Below are 22890 nucleotides of genomic sequence, written 5' to 3'. Positions count from 1 at the left end.
TTGGTCTATGGTGGCAGGTAAGTTGGAGGTGATATGATCCTTGACTAGTCTCTCAAAGCACTTCATGATGACAGAAGTGAGTACTACGGGCGATAGTCATTTAGCTCTGTTATCTTTGCCTTCTTTGGTACAGGAACAATGGTGGCCATCTTGAAGTGGGGACAGCAGACTGGGATAGGGAGTGATTGAATATGTCCGTAAACAGACAAGCCAGCTGGTCTTCGCATGCTCTAAGGACACGGCTAGTCATGCCATCTGGGCCAGCAGCCTTGCGAGGGTTAACACGTTTAAATGTCTTACTCACGTCGGCCACAGAGAAGGAGAGGAGGGGCCCACAGTCCTTGGTAGCGGGCCACGTCGGTGGCACTGTATTATCCTCAAAGCGGGCAAAGAAGGTGTTTAGTTTGTCTGGAAGCAAGACATCAGTGTCTGTGACGTGGCTAAGTCCGTAATTGCCTGTAGACCCTGTCACATACATCGTACGCCGTTGAATTGCGACTCCACTTTGTCCCTATACCAACATTTCGCTTGTTTGATTGCCTTGTGGAGGGAATAACTACACTGTTTATATTCGGCCATATTCTCCAACATCTTTCCCTGGTTGAATGTGGTGGTTCGCTCTTTCAGTTTTGCGTGAATGCCGCCATCTATCCACGATTTCTGGTTAGGGTAGGTTTTAATAGTCACAGTGGGTCCAACATTTCCAATGCACTTCCTTATAAACTCACTCACCGAGTCAGTGTATAAATCAATGTTATTCTCTGAGGCTTCCTTGTGATCTAAACCATCTTGAAGCGTGGATTCCGATTGGTCAGACCAGTGTTGAATGGTTCTAGTCACGGGTACATTCTGTTTGAGTTTTTGCCTATAGGACGGTAGGAGCAAGATGGAGTCGCAGTCGGATTTTCCGAAGGGAGGGCGGGGGAGGGCCTTGTATGCAATGCGGAAGTTGGAGTAGCAGTGGTCCAGTGTATTGTCCGCGCGGGTGCTACACTCATTGTGCTGGTAGAATTTAGGTAGCCTTGTTCTCAAATAAGCTTTGTTAAAATACCCAGCTACAATAAATGCAGCCTCAGGATATATGGTTTACAGTTTACATGGAGTCCAGTGAAGTTCTTTGAGGGCCGTCGAGGTATCTGCTTGGGGGGGATATACACGGCTGTGACTATAATCAAAGAGAGTTCTCTCGGGAGATAATGTGGTCAGCATTTGATTGTAAGGAATTTTAGGTCAGGTGAACAAAAGGGCTTATGGGGTATTGTGTGTATATTGATGAGGGAAAAATTTGTTTTAATACATTTTAGAATAAAATGTGGGAAAAGTCAAGAGGTATGAATACTTCCCGAAGGCACTGTTGCTAACCACTAACTGTAACGATGTATTTGAGAGACAACAAATGCTAATTCATGTATGTTTTCAATAAACATAAGAGACTATATGTAGTTTACATGTTGTCAACAATCTAAGCCAACCCTGTCTGTTTTCCCCACGTCGGTTTTGTTGCTAAACAACCAACCCGTCTATAGTTTATCCTACTAATGCCAATCACCCACCGCTAAGGTATAAAAACTAGAGAATAGAGTTATATTCAACTTAATCTACTGACGTTCTCATACGCTAATTCATGGACCATCTATATCCAGGTTGCATCCGGTTTACACGGTCCAACTTCACACGAGCACTAACACTCAGTGCGCACACGTGATCCAAAAACATGGCAGACATTGGATAAATATACATTTTGATGGGTGATGGGAAAAAATTGTCCTCAGCGATAATTATTTGAATAATTCAATGGATGTTTCATGCACAAAGGTGATGACTAAAGTGTTTTATTAGGAATGTTCAAATTTGACTTCTCTATGTGGCCGTCTATGGAAAATGTCTTTCTGGGCTGGGCGTCAGTTAAACTGCAGTACCGAAGCAAAGTTGTCGGAGCAGTCCAAACCATGCTTCTTTACCAGAACCCTGGCCCCTTGTCACCAACCCTCGGAGGGCTGATAACAACCGGATGAATCAGTTTTTCAGGGGAATTGGAAAGAGAGCCTGTGACGCAACTTCTGATTTTGGACGTTAACAAGGCGACACTCCATCTTAACTCCTCCTCCACATTTATTGGATTGGTTGAACAGAACAAGATAACCTCCCCCGACAGTTTTTTCCCCCTCATCAGGACCAGAAAGAAAGAAACAACGCTCAGACATTTCTTTCACACCTGCTACATTAGGATACCAATTACCAAATTGATTTAAGGCAGCATTTTTGCATTATGGACGGGAGTAACAGCAACCTAATTTGTTGACAACATTGTGTAATGTACAAGAAAGCAGCACTCGTTCTGCTCTTTTTACAGTTTTATAAACTCATTTGAGGATGTACGTTCTTTCTCTCCATTCAGCCGCTTCGGCTCCCCTCTAATCTTGAGGGGCATTTCTTTAAACGCGCATCTAATCCCCTTGCTCTCTTACACAATTAGACCAATCATATGCTTCAATGTGCCTCGGTTCACAGTGCTGTGGCAGGACAGGACAATGATAGAGGTTCCGCTCGTGATGTTAAATTCCAGGCGCAGATGCGCCGATTTTAAAGCTATTTAGAGTCACATTTGAAAGGTTAATGCCCTGACTATACAATGGAATAATTAGACAAATAAAAGCAGTACTTTTTCAGTGCGTAAGATATAAGATGTGTGGCATGTGAGCATGAGAAGAGGGTCAAATGTGTGCGTCTCATGCCCAATGCATGAGAGATGGCAGCCCGAGAGGGGTCTAGCTGCAGATATCATCTAACAGGCCTTGTGTCTCTCAGGCCCCTCTCCAAAGCCAGGACGGTCACTTCCGGGCCTGACACATGAAGCTTAAGATTTTTTTTCTGTTTACCACAGAGAGGATAGCGTCCAAACGACTGACAACGGACTTTAGGTCAAAACTAAAACACTATGAACGGTACACAGTGTCCTTCGGCCCCGCCTGCCGAGCACTGATTTCCCACAGTTCAGTTAACCAGTGTTGCCAACTTAGCGACTTTGTCGCTATATTTAGCGAGTATTCAGACCCCTCTAGCGACACATTTAAAAAAAATTGACTAGCAACTTTTTCTGGTGTTATTGGAGACTTTTGGAAATTCTGACGTGAAAGCACATATCGTTCTTACTCTTCTCAACAAGCAGCCGGTGCTGCCGTGGGCACCACCCCTGTCCCAAAGTGCTCACAGGTGGCCCAGTCCTCTCGCAGCAGTCCCTCCCAGCTGCAGTCAGAGCAGGAGATGTTCACCCCTACACGTCCAAACTGCAAATGAATCGCGCATGCGGGATGCCGCCGCTGACTGATCCCGCCCTGGCTTACATTCAGGGTGGGATGTAAATGTAAAATGTTCTTTGTCTAAAATAAATCACTGCACAAAAATAAATCACTGCATTTGACTCACACAGCCTCAGTCACTTACTCACCTTGTCCATAGTGTGTGTGCCTCTCTGTGCCTCTCGGCTAAACATCTAGCTGGCTAGATCATCATGTCTCAGAAAGGAGTGGGAATCAAACCCTGAATTCAAAGGCTGGTTGAAGCCGTTTATTGGAGATGGTACACGGGCATACTGCCTGTATTGTAAGGCTGATTTCTACGCCAAACTTAGTGATGTAAAAAAACACATGACAACACTAAAAAAACATACTCAAAAGTTATAACAGTTCCACCCAAAACAAGCTGCCATTTATGGTTAAAAAAATTGACTCTGCAAAAAAAAAGGCTGAGGCCACCATGGCATTAGCTATCGCTGAACACTGTTCCATGCTGGCATGTGATCACATTGGAGAAGCATGTAGAGCTGCTTTCTCAGACTTCACTGCTGCTACCCACTTCAAAATGCACAGGACAAAGTGGACAGAAATTATTAATGGTGTTCTAGTACCATAGTTTCTGAAAAAGTTGGTTGCAGATGTGTGTGACCACCGTTTCAGCCTCCTTCCCGATGAGTCCACGGATGTAAGTGTTTCTAAGTACCTGGGGGTTGTGATAAGGTACTTTAGCGACACCAAGCAGACAATTGTATCAACATTACTGGGACTTGTTGAGTTGGAGGGAGGGAGATGCCAAATCTATAGCCCGTGCTGTTGTGGCTATCCTCGAAGTGTTGCCTTAAAAAAGAGAAACTCCTGGGGATAGGGACTGACAATGCCTCTGTTATGACGGGGATTAACAATGGGGTCCATGAAGTGCTGAAGGGAGAGTATGGCCTCAAATATCTGGTTCTTATTCGCTGTGTGTGCCACTCTCTGCAGCTTGCTCATTTGTAGTTGTAAACATATTTAGGGTGTTTTTTGCTCACGTTTTGTCTCTCCCACGACGTGATTTCTCTCTCCTACAGCGTCCATCACAATTACATGCACATGGACAATTATGCAAATTAGGTGATGACGTCATTTAGCGACTTCTATCGACTTTTAGGACAGCAAATAGCTACTTTCCTTACTGAGGAGTTGGCAACACTGCAGTTAACGGTACGTCAAGTGAAGTAGCTAGCTAGATGGCTAGGACACCGGTACTCAGTGTCCTTCGCCCCCGCCTACCAAGCAATGTTTTCCCGCAATTCTGTTAACGTTATCTGGTATCCAATGCATCAACGGATTCCACATAAATGTTAAGCTAAAACATTGCACATTAACTATACTATAATGATGACATAGCCTCAACGAAAACTCTGATAATACTTTTATTTCCCGTTTGAGCCACAATCAAATCGCATAGACACTCAAGGGAAATCCAGAGTATCAAAAGTGTCAGTTAATAAACACAAGCGTGGCGATCCCCGCGACAAAGAGTACAAGCTGTATTCCTATACTAACATTTATTCAGCCATTTTCATTCAACACTGAAAACTCATCCCACCAGTTTGTAGCAGTATAGTCACATCATTGAGGGGTTGTGGTGTTGGAGAGGGGTTTAGAGATGAAGGGTCTGATAGATGATGTCTACAGTTAAACTCGATCGGGCAACCTTGCAACCCACTCATGATCCCACTGCCTACCTGTCTTACTGGAACCGTCTCTCTGCATGGGAACATTTTCACAGTTCGACACGTCGTTCATCCTCAGGCAGAACAAATGAACTTAGGACACTTAACTTAGAACGCATGTCTTATTATTCTCCCAGGTTTCAATGAGACCTCGGATTGTTTCTCTCCCTTGTGTTTTTCTCAACTAAGTTTAATATTCACGCCGGGAGAGAGGAGAGAGATGGTACGCTGCACTGCAGAATGTAAACCGCAAGGTTTTTATTTTTCCTCGTGAAAACGGGACAATCTGTTTGCAGTCTTTGTCAAGCGGGTTTAGCTGTGGGATGGTTCGAAAGCTTACAAAAACAAACCCTATTATCACCCACACAGAGAATTGGTTGTAATCAAAACATCAACTCAAAACAAAATACTAAATCTCATTTGCTTAATGTACATCAACATTCAATTTGACCTGATGTTGACTGTCATTATGTGAATGATTAGGTTGTGCATGTTAAGTCATATTTGACGTTACCCTATCTGGAACGTCTGAAACGTAATGCGCACATAACAGCCTATGCGTGAGTCACTTAATAGGTAGTACATACAGTAACATCCTTCTCTAGAATGACTCCACTCAGACTGGGATGCAAAGCTTCAGTGGAAAGATTCAGTGTCGGGCATCCTTCCTCCTGCATCCTAGATATCACCCTGTTATTGTCGGTCTGTCTCTAGCACGCTGTAAGATACTGGAATGCAAACTCTCCTATTAAAACGCTTGTGTTGAATAGCCTGCCTCATTGAAAACCCAAAGCCTCCATCACCTACATTAATCTCTCTCTCTCTCTTTTCTCTCTCGCGCTCACACACACACACACACACACGCGCACACTCACACACACACACACACACACACACACACACACACACACACACACACACACACACACACACACATGCACTCTCGCAGACACACTTCACACATGTAGGTAAACATACTTGCAGGCACACACACTCTCATATACACACACACACACTCAGAGTGGATCAGGCAGATGTGCTTTGAGCTTGTTGAATGAAAAGGTTGAACTAAATTCACATTTTATTCCTCATTTACCTGGTCCCTTTTTCAATCTCATTCTCTCTCGGTCTCTCTTTCATTCTCTCTGTTTCTCCTCACCTGTCTCTCGCTCTCTTTCTCTCTCTCTCTCGCTCTCGATCTTTTTTTCTCTCTCGCACAATCGCTTTCTTTCAGTGTTTCTTTTTCAATCCTCACAGACATTGTTATGCTCCTCTGTCTGTCTTCTTCTCCATTTCTCCTCGTGAAGAGGCACTTAACCGATATTGGCTTAGCAGATGTGGTTGGCCACTACACAATGTAACGATCTGATGTAGGCCTATCAAAATGAATTTCATATCCATACTGATAATGTTATTGCATTTTTTTTCTCTTTCCTCAGGAGGTCCCCTGTGGCCACTCAGCCTCCCATCACCAGAGTCTGTTTGCCAGGTAAGACCACAATGCACTGCTCTCTCCTACAATGCATCTTCTGTCCCAAAAACAGTGGTATTGGTTTGTCTGTCCATCTGTTTGCCACTGACTCACTGACTGTTGTTTGAATCAGCCTAAGTCTTAAAGAACTGTCTCAATGTCAAGACTGTTCTCTTGGTCTCTCGTCTCTCCTCCTTTCCCTCTCTCTTCTCTTGATTTCTTGTCTACGTGACCACACTCACACTTGAACCCTGCGACCTCGCCCCCGACCCCCCCCCCCCCCCCTCTCATCGGTTCAGATACTTCCCCTCCCCACCCACAGCCTGTATTTAGTCTGTATTTATCGCTGCTCTGATAGGAAGTTCCAGGAAACCTCTCACTCTCACCACTCTATCCCAAATGTCTTTATCTTCACACTGAAAATACAACAGCATGTGAATCTTGCTCATTAGAAATGTGCTGGACCCATGACTAGGGAGTTGAGACTATGGTGTGTGTGTGATTGGGAACTCCTTACTGTGTCCTTGAGCTTAATGCTCTCAGCCTACACTACGTCACTAGCTATCAAACTGTGTACATGGGTGATAGTGTGAGTAGCACAGGCTGCCATAACATCAAGGCCTTATTGACACACACACACACACACACACACACACACACACACACACACACACACACACACACACACACACACACACACACACTTGAATGGTGAGACAAGAGAGATTAAGGAGCTCTCCGAAATGTTGATTAAACATAGCAGGAGAAGTGTGGGATTTCGTTAGTGGTTAGCGTCACAATGAAGGAGTCTGGGATGCCATTGAGTCTCCTGCTACAGACAGTCATAACACAGGGAGCTTACTTTCATGCCTCTCATTCCTCTCACTGTGTGTTATCCTAAACACTTCCAGTCATTGGACTTACAATACAAGGAATGCAAGGACAGAGGAGTCCACTTTATTGTTGGCCCGGTTGATTTACGGGATTAATAAGAATGACTTCATCATTCTGGTTAACCTGTATTACAGAAGCAAGCCCTTTTACTGCATCTGTCTCATTTTGAAGTGGTTTGACTACTGTGCCTCGTTCCCAGAGAAAGAGAAGACAGATTGAAATAGAGAAGAGCAAGTGCGTGATGTGAGAGTGCATGTGTGTGTGTGTGTGTGTGTGTGTGTGTGTGTGTGTGTGTGTGTGTGTGTGTGTGTGTGTGTGTGTGTAATAGTGTGTGAGAGAGTGCATGTGCGTCCATATGAGTAGACCTACATTTGCATTTCTGTATGTGCAAGTGCGCAGTGTATACGTGTTTTTGTAGGTGTATGTTGTGTGTGTGCTTTTGCATGTGTGTGTGTGAGAGTGCATGTGCGCCCATATGAGTAGGCCTACATTTGCATTTCTGTGCAAATGCACAGTGTATACGTGTTTTTGTGTGTTTGGAGTGCAGTCCTGCACAAGTGTGTTTGTGTATCGGAGTGTGTGTGTGTGTTCAAGCGGGTGTGTGTATGTGAGCGGGTGTGTTGCTGTGGGAAGGAGGTGTTCCTGTGTGACAGTGGTGCGGGGCCCTGATTGACGTCAGGCCGCCTGCATGTGGCTTTTGTTGACTTCCTGTCAGCGCAGATGGACAGACCAGCACTTCCAGTATCTGGAGAGGGAGGGCTCATCAGGTACTGAGTGTGTGTGTGTGTGTGGGGGGGGGGGGGGTGGGGGGGTTCCAATAAGCAGATTACGCTACGAAGATTATTATGACCTATTGAGTAAATCCATCCAGGGTCGTGCGCCGTCAGTCTGATAGTTGATGCGTTTTCCTATCAGTAGTTTTAGTTCAAAGTCTCCTCAGAGAGCATCATCACTAGCAGGCTGCTGGTAGTAGCACAGGAGTAATCTGCAGTGCTGAAGGGTTGGCCATTTTGATTGGAGATGTTTTACCTTCATTGAGCTCATTGTGAATGATCAGATAGACAGACTGCACTCAGCCAATCCTCCAATAATAACTTTTTCCTCACTTGCTCAGGTTAGCTTCGGTCATATCCAGACACAAAGCTAGTGGATGAGACGTCCACATATTGTAGCTGAATGCTTTGACTGTGTTGTCGGGTACCTTCTGCCTAGCTACTCTGCATGACGCCACCAGGAACATGACACCGCCCTCTATTCATCACTCCCTCAAGAGAGGGAATTATACGGTGCTGTTTTTTCCCCCACAGGACCTATAGTACGGTATGTACATTTTGGGATGGGCCTAGTAAAAACATGTAATTTAATGGTATATAAAAAATATATATATATATTACTTTTTAATATGGCATGAATACAACCATTCATGATGTTTTCATCTTATTGTCGAACAAATCACTTCCAACAATAATTCCCATCATCCAAAAAGTGCACTGTGCACTTTTTGGCACATTCCCTTTTTTTGATGAATGGAAAGAAACACCCCAAAACGTAATGAAATTGGGTGATTGTCATTGGGTCTACACTCTTGTAGCTTTAAATTCATTGATGTGTCTTGCTGACAAAATCACCTTTTTTGTAGAAGGAAAAATTGGGACACCTGAAAAGGGGCTGAAATACAGGACTGTCCCAGGATGACAAGTGCAGACACATGAAAAAATGTAACAAAATGTAAACCATGAAACAGAGGCGGGGGGGTGTTCGTTTAATTTGGAATAAGCTTTTATTTTGATATTTACCACTGTAGCAGTACAAATTGCATTGCATTTGAAACAAATAGGACAATGGTCAAATTAGCATTATTTAGAGACCCCCACTAAAGTTTGACTTTGTTACATTTGGGGGGTTCATGTCTCCTTCAGAGGGTCTGACAACTCCCTGGGCCCCCCGTAATTTGCACTCTGACTCCCTCTGTCCCATTCCAGCTCATCTTTTCTTCCCATGCTCTGAGAGGTTGAATTCCCTCTTCCACCTGAACCCCCCTCCCTCCCCCCATCCCCTCTGACAGTGGGTGATGTAACTCTACACCCGCCCCTGGATTTTTCTGTCTCGCCCTGGAGACAATGAGACAGAGGAAAAGAGTGATTCCTGTCCCGTCCTCCCACTGTATGCTCCCCCTCTCTTTACGGTCCGGCGGAGGAGAGGAAACGGAGGGCAGGAAGAGGGGAGCAGATTGATCCTGTTATTGGCCTGTTGTCCCTGCCGTAAAGGAATGCGCTGGATGGACTGACATAACCCAGGAGGTGTTTTTGTGTCTGGCAGGCAGGCAGGCAGGGAGGGTGTGTGTGTGTGTGTGTGTGTGTGTGTGTGTGTGTGTGTGTGTGTGTGTGTGTGTGTGTGTGTGTGTGTGTGTGTGTGTGTGTGTGTGTGTGTGTGTGTGTGTGTGTGTGTGTGTGTGTGTGTGTGTGTGTGTGTGTGTGTGTGTTGCCACTGTGTTTGCTCACTCAGCGGACTGGGGGAAAAATAGGATGCAGACAGACAAAGGGCCATTGTCTCTATGCCCACACCGCACAAACACGTAGGCGCTGGTAGAAACACACACACACAAGATAAAACACAGATAAACACACACACACACACACTGGTCTGCAGTCTGCACACTCGCAGTTCACGTACTGTCATGGCACGAGCCGTGATAAGTGCTAGGGACAGGGCCTCATCATCTGTTCTGTTGTTGTTGTGTATGTTGTACAGCACGGGAGAGAATGGAAAAATCCACAAGACTGTGTACTATATCTTGTACAGTAGAGAATGGAAATAACCACACACAGACTCCATAAGGTTATCAGGACCTGCTGTTCTTATCACAGTGAGGGCCAGCACAGCAGGGACTGTTGTTATAACTTCCGATATGCACACTAAGTGACACGCGCCATGTAGCGCACACCGCAGCGGCAGGGCATGCAGGGAATTGGAAAAACCCAAGTGCCGTTTCTCACGGTGGCCGTGATGATGGACAGATAGAGGAGAGAGATAGAGGAGAGATAGAGGAGAGCGATTGTCACTAATCACTGATGACTATCAGAGCAGGTTGGGGAAGTCTGCCTGCTTCCTAGATTCCTGTGCATTTCTCACCAGAGGAATGTTGCTGTTCTGTTGCTGTGATGGTCATGCATAACAGAGGCCTCTGTTACTCTGTCATAGTTCTAGAATCACAGAGGAAATGTTTTCCCCTGCCTGTGTTGACTGGATTATGGATAGTGGAAACACATACAGTCAGGTCCAAAATTATTGTCACCCCTGATACAGATGAACAAAAAAAAATACAAATACTGAGCTATATTGTATGCTCCAATTTTTGGGGGGGATTATATTATGAAAGAGATTTTGTTTGACATGTAATACAAAACGATCGGGGGGGAAAGATAGCCATCAAAAGTATTGGCACCCCTGTTTTCTGTACTCATCCCTGTGTTCAGCAACCTCCCTTTGCAAAGATGATGGTACTGAGCCTTTTTTAAATGTTTTATGAGATTTGAGAAATATTGGGAGGGATCCTAGGGCATGCAGAATCTTTCCAGATCCTTGATATCCTTTGGTCGGCGCTTATGGACTGCCCTCTTCAATTCAAACCACAGGTTTTCAAAGTTGGTCCAGAGACTGAGATGGCCATCGCAAAATAATGATTTTGTGGTCAATTAGCCATTTCTTTGTGGATGTTGATATGTGCTTGGGGTTATTGTCTTGCTGGAAAAATCCACTTGCTGCCAAGTTTCCGCTTCCTGGCAGAGGCAACCAGGTTTGGGCTAAAATGACCTGGTACTTGGTGGAGTTCATGATGCTATTGACCAGTGGAAGAAAAACAGCCTATCCACCAGCATATTTTATAGTAGGTATGAGGTTATTTTCTGTACATGCATCCTTCTTTCGACGCCAAACCCACCACTGGTGAGCGTGGCTCAAGACCTCTATTTTCTGACACCGGTTCCAATCCGAGCCAATGCTGTTTATCAAACTCCAGGCTTTTACATTTGTTGATTGCTCTCAATCAAATATTTTCGGGCAACCCTTCCAAAGAGCCTATTGGCATGGAGATGGCATCTAATTGTAGATTTGGAGACTTGACCCGAAGATGCGACCAAGTTCTGTAATTAGTTCTGTAATTAGGTAAATCCGCTTTTAGTTTCAATGCACCTGATTGCTGGAACCGACTGCAAAATACACTGCAATTGGACGCTCTAAAGCCTCTTGGGCAATTAAAAATATTGATTCGGGAACTATTTAGCTGAAAAGTGTGTCTGTTGTTCTTGATTGTTTGTTGTATTGTGTTTGAGTTTGTTTTTGCACTGATTTGATTTGCATCGGATTTTGATTTGTCCATTAATTGTATGTGCAGGGCTCCCTGGTCTCAATGGTGACTCCCTGTTTAAATAAATAAAACATTTAAAAGTCATCTTTAACTTTGGCCCTCAGATTTTAGTGGTAAGAGGTATATTTAATTTTTTCGCAATATTTGTGTACCCATTGCATGATTTATGAAGGTCAACAACCATTTGTCACTTCGTTTGTGAGCTCTTTGCCTTTTCCAATGGTGATGGATGACAAAGGGATTTTAAATGCGTGTTCCCTCATTTTTATACCTTAGTGAAACAGGAAGCCATGGAAGGCCACAACACAGTTCCTTAGGCTGAGATTTTTTTTTAATTAAGTGGAATGTTTATGCAAATTTAATTTAGTTTGATTTAATTTATAAGAATCTTTCGGGGTGCCAACCATTTTGACGCCTATCTTTTTGAGAAGAAAAAGTATTACTTATTAAACAAAATCTATTTCTCTGAGCAATTGTATTCATATAAAATAATATTGTTTCCCAATTTTTTGGAGCATACTGTTTACTATAGCTGACTATTTGAATTATTTCTTTGATACAGTCTTTTTTTCTCATCTTTATCAAGGGTGCCAATCATTTTGGAGCTGACTGTAAGCATGACGTGGCTTCCTGATCGATCCCACTTCCAATATTAAAAGGTCTCTGTGCGTGCGTGCGCGTGGTGATGGGTGTGTGTGCGTGCGTGCGTAAGTAAAAAGGCCTGTGAACCTGCAGGCTTCATTCACACGATGTATGTTTGGCTGTACAGAAAAGTGTTAACAGTCGGGCTTTTAAGTGAAAGTCCCATTGTAAAGCTCCATTGTTAGACTATTTTTCCGTGATGCCTGACATTATCCCAATGATAATGGTGTTATTTCAAGCTAAGCAGGAGTAGTGTTTGCTTTGGCATTCGGTAAGCCTAGTCTAAATGTATGGCTAAAGTGGTATGAACAATGTAAGACTGTTATGTAATATGGGTTAACACCCCCCCCCCCCCCCCCCCCCACAAAAAAAAAAACCATGGATACCCATTTAGTTTTTTTCCCTAGCACTACACAGCTGATTGAAATAATAAAGGCTTGATGATGAGTTGGTCATTTAAATTAGCTGTGTAGTCCCAGGGAAATAAACAAAATGTGGACCCAGGGGGGGCCCCAGGACCGAGTTTGGGAAACTCTGCAATAGGGCGTAGAGAGAGACACATGGACATGCACACACACACACACACACAGGTACACCGGTACACCTGCATGCATGCAAGAATGCCCACACGCACACATACACACACACACAGCAAAGGTTACAGGTCTGTTCCCAGGATAAGGCGTATGATGGCTGTCCATTAGAAAAAGCCAGAGACTTTCTTAAGCATGTTTGATGACTTTGCCAGGTGTGCCAAGTTTTGCCAACTCTCAAAGAACAAAGTGATCCTTCTCAAATCCTGCTTTTGCCTGCTTTTGTCAGGTTCCCTAAACCTTTCCTCACGCACACAAACAGGAACCCTCAGGAACACTCACACTCGTATTATAACTCTCAATGAGTTAAATGAAGTCTGGAGCTAAGGTAAGCACTGTTATAAAACAGGAGAGAGGTAAAGATAAACATAGCCCCTGCTATATTTGGAAGTCCCCTTAAGGCGCACTATCTTGGCTCTTCATTGTCTAAGAGCATCCCCAGATGACCCTCTAAGCTTTAAGCACATATTTGGTGAGGGCCCCTCTGTGTCAAAGTTCCAGCAAATCACTGAATCATCTTGGAACGTGGCTTAATTTGTGGTTAACTTTAAACCCGATGTTATGAACCTTGATTTAACCAGTAAATTGCAACCACAGCACTCAGTACTTTTAAGGCATAAGAATGTGTCGTCCTATCATCGCTGGTTCATAATATTCCAACCACCTGTTTGCAGTCAAGGCCCTTTATAGCTTAGGGTGGAAACATGAGCTCTTTCTCCGAATTCAATAAAGTCTGGGCACTTTTTAAGTAACACTTAATACGTCTGTTCTTTTTAAGCCCTGGTGCTCTCTCTGTCTGTGTGTTTGCTCTGTTCTGTAGCTGTGCCACGGGTCCTACAGTATAATAAATGCCTAGGCTGTAATGACCTGAGACCATGCAGGCAGGGAATGAAGAGGTACTCATCATCATCCTGTTTATCAGTGTTAATTAAAATGCCCATCCTGGTCTGACCCTGCTGCTAATACAGTGCTGGCGTGCAGGAATGCAACAGAGAAGTCACTGAGGGGCGAGGGAGAGAAAAGAAGGACAGAAAGATGGGGAGATGAGAAGAGACGGTTAGAGAGATAAGGAGTCCCTTGCTAACAGATCAAAGCTGCAGGAATGCACCCGAGAGATCAGAGAGGAGAGGAAGAACGGAGAGAACAGGGAGGAGGGAAACGAGGGGTTAGTGGTTTTGGGGAAGTGTGGTTAGAAAGATGGGGAACGAAGAGGAAGAGAAGAGCGAAAGTAAGAAAGGAAAATGAGAGAAAGTAATGAAGGTAGGAGGTTGCCCTCTGGTGAAGTATGCCAAAGTCACTGTGTGAACTGATAAGGACCCTTGTACTCTTCACTGGTCAAACTAACTTTGTGTGTGTGTGGGTATGTGCATGCGACTATGCATCGTGACCTTAGCCTTGCGTTCCCAGGCGGTACATGCTATACCTGCCCTGGTCCTTCTCTCTACGTGCTGCCAGCCTGGGCTCTTTGTTATGAGTGTACACATACACTGACACATCCTCCGAGCGCTAACTCAGCTAATCTGCTTTTATCCACATATAGTCTCTGTCTTTATTTACCTGTCTCAGTGACTTGCCTCTATATCTAACAGGCCCAGCTGGAGGTGAGGAGAAGCCAGGGGCTCGGGTAATAATTGATACCACGCTGGGTGCACCTACCCTTGGGTTTCTCACTGACACAGAGGTGGCCATCTGCCAAAGACTGGGATGTGGTTCCCTCATGACCACAGCTATACATATTCAGGGATAAACACACACACACACACACACACACACACACACACACACACACACACACACACACACACACACACACTCAGACAGCTGATCTCAAGCATTCCCCCTTTGCAGTTACACACTTAATTAAGACGTGATGACACTATCAGACATTTGCCCTTCTCATGCTATCCCTGTTGGCATCGGTACCGGGTCCTATGGCACATCTAGCCTTTCTAAATGCCACACCCATCTCTCCCTGTTCTCTAACACAGCACGTCCACTAAATACCGTACCAGCATGCCACGCACTGTTGCCAAGGCGATTATTAGTCCCTGCTGCCCTGCCGGGGGTCAGCCACAGTGTATGTTCCCGGTCAGGACAACCCACATGTACTCACATACACAGTATTCCTTTTCCCCGTAGTCTGCAATAATGTTATTGGGCAAAATATACTCCTACCCCCAGATGACAGTGTTGGGCCCACTTTTCTCCAGCCCAGTATTATCCTGCCCTGTGGTCCTTTACAGGATTTCTGTCCTATAATATTACCTCCTGTCAGCCACTCTTTACCGGTTCCTGCTCACAGGCCCCAGAAGGAGCAGGCAACCAGGCAGAAGCAACCAGGCAGAATTCTCTAGTAGCCAGTAAGCGTGAAAGAGTGAAACCCTAGAGAGAGTGCCGATGACAGTCAACTGATTGAGGCCTCTAGTCTAGCTGGGAAGGAAAGAGAAGGGTAGCAGGGCCAGGTTGTTCTCTGTTCTCTAGTAATCAGGCAGGGAGGAGTGAAACCCATGACAGGGTGTTAATGGTGGTCAGCTTATTTAAAATGTTAATTGGAACTGGCCTCAGGTCTCTGGTCTCTCTCTGGCGGGAAGAGAAGGGAGGCGCTGAGCCAGGCTGGACCCGGTTCTCTGGTAGGCAGGCAGAAAGGAGCAGTGTGAAACCCAGTGTTTACGGCGGTCAAGTCATTTAGCCTGCTAACTGAATCTGGTCTCCAGTTGATAGGAAAATGTGTTTTTACTGATTACAGGCGGCCTATTCAGTTTCTATGGAACAATGACAATGAAACAGCTTTGCGAGCATGTGTTCCGTAACTTTGACAAAGTGTCCTCATGAAAAGTGTGCGCGTGCGAATGTGTATACAGTGTCTTTGTTCATTGAGTGTTTGTCTTCTGCAGTGTCAGTACAGACACATTTCCCCAGAACCAGAGTTCCTGTTCTGGGATAAAAACAGCACGGCATTTCCTTGAGTGGTTCCGGAAGAGAGGAAAAGCGGGCTTGTGATCACTGGGCAGTGTGTCCATGTGGCCCCCTGGGGCCCCTTGGTCTGAAGCAAACAAGGCTCCTCACTCATAGGTCTCCACTAGATAAGAACCATGTCTGATGGATTAGTTATTATTCGGCGGTAGAAGTTACATGAACTTAATCAACTTCTCAGGTATGTTTGACACAGTAGACGTACTGTATTTACCGCCTACTAATCCTGCAGTGTGGATAGATAAGACCTAGGAACCACAAAAGAACCAAAAACAGAGTTGTAATTGATATCGCTTTCCGTTATTTTATTGGAGGGTCAATATGGTTCTCCGTGATTATGATCCAGCTCCAGGTGGGGGGGTAGTTAATCTCCCAGGGAGTCAGTCCTCCTAGCGTGCCCAGGCTTAGCGTGCGACACAGCCTATCATGTGACTTGTTGCGTAGGGGGCATCGAAGACAATACAGGGCATTATGGGGTCTCCCTACAAAGCCCTAGAACTTGCGTCAGTATTACAGCCCCTCTCCTCGGCGTAATAATAATAATAATAATAATAATAATACATTTATTTTATATTGCGCTATTCATTACAAACCAAGAATCTCAAAGTTGATTTAATTTTTTTTTTTTTTTTTTGGCAGTTCATGGTTGAGGGCCTTCCACAGCTTCAGATGTCTTGGCAGTTCTAAAAGGCCGTCAGTGGCAGTAGCTTGAGTGGAGGGAACATTGAAGATGCAGACATACAGCACACGGAGTATACCAAACATTAGGAACACCTTCCTAATATTGAGTTGCAACCCTACTTTTGCCCTCAGAGCAGCCTCAATTCGTCGGGGCGTGGACTCTGCAAGGTGTCGAAAGTGTTCCACAGGGATGCTGGCCCGTGTTGACTCCAATGCTTCCCGCAGTTGTGTCAAGTTGGCTGGATGTCCTTTGGGTGGTGGACCTTTCTTAATAAACACAGAAAACTGTTTAACATGGAAAAACCTAGCAGCATCGCAAACTGGTGCTTTTAAATCTTTTCTTGCCAATTCACCCTCTGAATGGCACACATACACAGTCCATGTCTCTAGGTATAGAAATCATTCTTTAACCGGTCTCCTCCCCTTCCGCCGCACTGATTGAAGTGGATTTAACAGGTGACATCAATAAGGGATCATAGCTTTCACCTGGATTCACCTGGTCAGTCTATGTCATGGAAAGAGCAGGTGTTAATGTTTTGTCTACTCTGTGTATCTTATTGTATACAAATGCGAGCAAGGTTTGAAATTATTATGTTTTAGACAAATATTATATCTGTTTGGGCTTCTTGCTGTCAAATTATGTTTCCGGCTCCCTGACCATCCGCTCATGAAAAAATTGGCCTGCTGCTGAATTTGAGTTGATGTTCCCTGCACTATAGTAGATACTATATCCTATTAGTTTAACTAGACTAGAATGACCTCTTCCACCATAGTATATACCACAGCGGGCAAGCGAGATCCTCTCACACTATAGTATACACCACAGGTGCATATCCTGTTGGTTAACCCGGAAGGACATTTACCGCTATAGCAAAGTCCTGTCGGTTAACCTAGAATGACCTTTTCTACTGTCGCAAAGTCATAATGAGTCCTATAGTAAGGTGTGTGGTATCCTAACCTCGAACCCCAAAGAGAGGCTGTTGTCCAACAAGTCGTCCATCGTCTGACACAAAGGCGTTCTTGACAGGGACACTGCTTTTACTTTTCACAGTATGACATAACGCTGCTATTACCTCTCATGGCCTGTTATAGAGCACATACTGTGTGTCATCATTACCGACCGAGGGTTGACAGAGAATTTAGCTGAGTTTTGTGTGTGATGAATTTAGGTTTTATACGTTCTTAATGCACTTACACTGGTTGAAAGTGAGACTTCCTTTGATTTTGTGGGTTTATTAGAGTTGTTAGGTAAGATGTTGTTTTTCCTCTCAGGAGGACAGATGTGTGTTTTGGGGTCTTGTGCTCACATTGAAAAAACAGAGAGAGGATATCTTGTTCGAAATCACCAGGGAGCTGGATGAGGCTGTACTTTATAATCAGAGGTCAGCATAGTTACCTTCACACTCTGAGACAAGGACAAAGTTGACAGGAGTGTTTGTCTGCTTTTACAGCAGTGTGTGTGTGTGTGTGTGTGTGTGTGTGTGTGTGTGTGTGTGTGTGTGTGTGTGTGTGTGTGTGTGTGTGTGTGTGTGTGTGTGTGTGTGTGTGTGTGTGTGTGTGTGTGTGTGTGTGTGTGTGTGTGAGGTAGAGAAACCGAAGCGGTGGATCGGACAGTGAACAGACAGACATGATGTTCTGGTGCTCACCTTTCTTAGAGGTTTTTATTTACAATATTAACAGGTGCAGGACTAATTAGACAACAAATGTTGTACAGAAAATAACGAACAGGACGTTGACAAAGAGTTTCTCAATATAAACTATTCCGGCAACAACCTATGACAAAACTCAGCTATAACTCAACTCTAGCCAACCTGTTACCTGCCCAACCTGTTACCTGCCCAAAAGCCAATTTAGCACCTAAGTAGGCGTACTCTTTCCAGGAACTCCCTTCAGCTACAAAAGTACCATCATGATTGCCCCAAAACACATTCCTACCATAAATGCGTAATTTTCCATGGACATTCTGTATAACATCATAAACAACAGTTTTACATGAATACACACTTTAATAACTTGTGCCATAACTTATTCTTTAAGTGACACAATACACATTCATGAAGTAATTCACCCCCGGGATAAATCATCACTTTGGTTATTCCCGTCAACCAATAAATGTTCCTCGATGACTCGTGGACTAATTCGTTTTTTGTTGTCGGTCTCACTGTAATTGACCGTTAATTAACATAAACACATTTAGCGTCTCCTGGCTTCCACACATAACCTGCAAGCCATTTAAAAAAGTCTAATAAATCCATGTGAAATAGCCTACACCTTCACAATAAATCCATTATTTATTTTAGGCAGGTCTAAAGAAGCATGATATGAAGCAAAAGTAGTCTATTTCAGAGGAACAGAATAACATACCAAGTTGTCCACAAGTTGTCCTTGTGTTAGATCCTGATGTGGCTAAGCCAAATAGTTGTGGGCTACACTAGGTCATTTAGCAGACAAGATTTGCTCATAATTCCGTGGCATTATTTTATATTGTTTTATAGTATGAAGAATACAATTGAACAAAGCTGAATAAAATCGAAATATTTTCTCCAAACGATTTGCGGGAGTGCGGCATGCGGCTATTCCGTGTCGAGCAGTTAACAAAGAAAATGGTATTCCTCCTACATGTTTAATTTAGAGTTATTAATGTAACTTTAGTTGTTCTACAAATTTTGGGCTGTATATTTAGATTTGTAATACATTGTATGGCTGCGTGATGAGACTAGTGATTGTTTTGAAAAAAGTTGCTTCAAAGGCATGAGCTCTGCTTAGTACACACTTCAATAGTCTCTCTCATTCACAATTGGACAAGCACTTGATAATGCCTCGAAATTCACAGCGGCATCCCCTTTGTGAATGCACTCTAAAAAAAACATGCCTTTTGCGGCCCAGAGTGCTGTGTTGTGCCCTTCTCCCTGAGTGTGCTGCGCAATCCGAAGTGACCGGGTGTTTCTCACAGGCTACAAGTGAAGACAGACACATCGGGGACGCAACTGTGCGCATCCTTATCCAATTCCGAGGTGCGTATTGAAGATATTGGATCAACTGTCCACATTAACTTTTCGTCAGTCAACAAGATGAGTAGGCCTAATGAACAGCAAAAGCACTAGCCTATGTCAATCTACTATCCCCCATAGTACAAAAATCGACCTGTTCTGTGCGAGAAATAAATATTTCAAACAGTCTGGGACAGTTGAAGGATGCGATAGATCCCAAATTAATACAACCACTAGCATCAAAAAATATTTTTTCATGCAAGGTCATTCAGATGACCATCCTACCCATGCTAGATTACGGAGACATAGTTTATAGATCGGCAGGTAAGGGTGCTCTCGAGCGGCTAGATGTTCTTTACCATTCGGCCATCAGATTTGCCACCAATGCTCCTTATAGGACACATCACTGCACTCTATACTCCTCTGTAAACTGGTCATCTCTGTATACCCGTCGCAAGACCCACTGGTTGATGCTTATTTATAAAACCCTCTTAGGCCTCACTCCCCCCTATCTGAGATATCTACTGCAGCTCTCATCCTCCACATACAACACCCGTTCTGACAGTCACATTCTGTTAAAGGTCCCCAAAACACTCATCCCTGGGTAGCTCCTCTTTTCAGTTGGCTGCAGCTAATGACTGGAACGAGCTGCAACAAACACTCATACTGGACAGTTTATCTCAGTCTCTTCATTCAAAGACTCAATCATGGACACTCCTACTGACAGTTGTGGCTGCTTTGTGTGATGTATTGTTGTCTCAACCTTCTTGCCCTTTGCGCTGTTGTCTGTGCCCAATAATGTTTGTACCATGTTTTGTGCTGCTACATGTTGTGTTGTGTTGCTACCATGTTGTTGTCATGTTGTGTTGCTACTGTGCTGTGTTGTCATGTGTTGCTGCCTTGCTATATTGTTGTCTTAGGTCTCTTTATGTAGTGTTGTCTCTCTTGTCGTGATGTGTGTTTTGTCCTATATTTATATTTTATTTGAAAAAATATTTTGAATCCCAGCTGTCCCCGCAGGAGACCTTTTGCCTTAAGGTAGGCCGTCATTGTAAATAAGAATATGTTCTTAACTGACTTGCCTAGTTAAATAAAGCTTAAATAAATGTAAAACATTTTTTTTAAAGGAATGCGACATATTCTCTTTTGTATCAGGATTCTTGGCTATACCTTGAAGACATACAACAAAGAGTCTCATTTGTTTGTGTCATTGTCTATAAGTCATGGACACGCGCTCCATGACAGTGTGTGCGCGAGCTTACGTGCACATGTCTGTGTGGGTGTGTGTCACTCACTCACTGTCACGTCATTGAGAGATACAACCAACCACAGAAGGTTTTCCCAGATCCCTCACACAAATAGTCATTGACACTGGTATAGACACCGAGTGGACAAAACATTAAGAACACTTTCCTAATTCGTCTGGGCATGGACTCTACAGGGTGTCGAAAGCGTTCCACAGAGATGCTGGCCTATGTTGACTCCAATGCTTCTCACAGTTGTGTCAAGTTGGCTGGATGTTCTTTGGGTGTTGGACCATTCTTGATACACACGAGAAACTGTTGAGCGTGGAAAACCCAGCAGCGTTGCAGTTCTTGACATAAACTGATGCGCCTGGCACCTACTACCATACTTCATTCAAAGGGACTTAAATATTTTGTCTTGCCCATTCACGCTCTGAATGGCAGACATACAATCAATGTCTCAATTGTGTCAAGATGAAAAAGCAGGCCTGGAGGTGTGGTACTGTATTGGCACTGGATGTAGGCTAGATGTCTGTAGGACCTAGATGGACATCCAGCACCTCACCCAGAGTTATGTCACAGTCACAGCACTCACTGTTGATGTTATTAACGGGACCTCTGTTTTGTCTGCGGTATCACTCAAACACCTCTGCTGGTCCGTGACTGTGACTGTCAGTGACTGCTTCTGAAATGGCTGCTGTTTGTCTTCCCTCACACTGTTTATTGACCTATGGTTTGTTTTCTCATCGCTGAGAGAGGATGTGCTTTTTTTTATTTTATTTCCTCTTGCGTTGAACTGAGGTGCCCTCTCTCTCTGACTCTCTCAGGCATGTGGGTACTAGGCCTGAGGTCGTAGCTACCCTCAGAGTTAGTTTCAGTGTCTGCATTCACACGCACACCTCTCCCTCACAACCTTCACCCCACTGTGTTTACGTTTAGCTTCTGCGGGGATCCTGAATAACCATTTATGTGCTGGAAAACCATCAAACATTAGCTCTAAGATAAAATTGATAAGAGTGATTTCAGGAACCAAAATGGGACACCCTCAAAATACATTTTAGTTTACATGGAGCTACGTTAATGTGTGTTTCATTTGTTATAAGCATTAGTAAAACCTTGATATCCCTCTTTGTAGACTGGCAGCCATCTATGACGCTCAAGTCAGTGTAAGGCCTGTTTCATACCCCAATGTTGATCCTCACTACCCACCTCTCTGAGTGAATGGCACTACCCTGTCATGCCAGGCCAGGCTTGGCCAGGCTTGGTCACCACACATGCCTCATTAGGTGAATGCACCAATTTGTAAGTCGCTCTGGATAAGAGCGTCTGCTAAATGACTTAAATGTAAATGTAATGCCTTGCTGCCACTATGAGACAATGTTGTGACAATGTTGTACTAGCCCTAACATCACATTAGTTCCAGTCACCTGATTTAGAGGGGTTGGGTTAAATGCGGGAAGACACATTTCAGTTGAATGCATTCAGTTGTACAACTGCGACTTCCTTTCATGTTCCAACCAAACCCAGGCTGCCCAGGCAACCACCCAGACTGTCCAAACATTGCCATCTCCATGATGTGTCAGTGTGTGTCACGCCTAAAGAAATCCCCTGGAAACATGACCAGTGGAACTGTTAGTTAGTGGAACTGTTATGTGTGCAGCAGAAACGCACAGAGCTGACCTCTGTTGTCCCTGTGTGGTTAACTGTCCCTCTGCTCTGACCTCCCTGTACCAATAACACTACAGTACCTCCCTCTTCTTCCATTGTATACTGTGTACTCCCCTGGATACAGCCACAAGAGCACGTCGCACTCCTAGTGTGTGTGTTCGAGTATGCGTGTGTGTGTGTGTGTGTGTGTACGTCTCTGTACGTTCAAGCATGTATATGTGTGTGTGTATGTCTGTGCGTGTACAGATGTAGGATCTTAATTTGAGCCAGTTTTCTACAGAAGGAAAAGAGTCCTGCAGCAACAGAGATTGTGAATGATTATGTGGATTATAATTAATGGACATTTTTGTCTAGGTT

The 22890-nt window shown here is 44.2% G+C and overlaps 1 protein-coding gene across 2 annotated transcripts in view; it reads left to right on the top strand.

Annotated features, from left to right (window-relative positions):
* Positions 1 to 22890, top strand: part of LOC129855515 (cAMP-specific 3',5'-cyclic phosphodiesterase 4B-like) — a 303941-nt gene that overhangs the window by 239961 nt on the left and 41090 nt on the right. For both annotated transcript variants that reach the window (XM_055923263.1, XM_055923264.1), the window contains one exon: positions 6451 to 6500. In XM_055923263.1, the coding sequence (XP_055779238.1) occupies positions 6451 to 6500 (50 nt within the window). The remainder of the gene's footprint in view (positions 1 to 6450; positions 6501 to 22890) is intronic.

This window comes from Salvelinus fontinalis, chromosome 5, assembly GCF_029448725.1.
Source record: "Salvelinus fontinalis isolate EN_2023a chromosome 5, ASM2944872v1, whole genome shotgun sequence".
Classification (NCBI taxonomy): Eukaryota; Metazoa; Chordata; class Actinopteri; order Salmoniformes; family Salmonidae; genus Salvelinus; species Salvelinus fontinalis.
The sequence above is the reverse complement of the archived record's forward strand: the minus strand, read 5'-3'. Positions and strand labels throughout refer to the sequence as shown.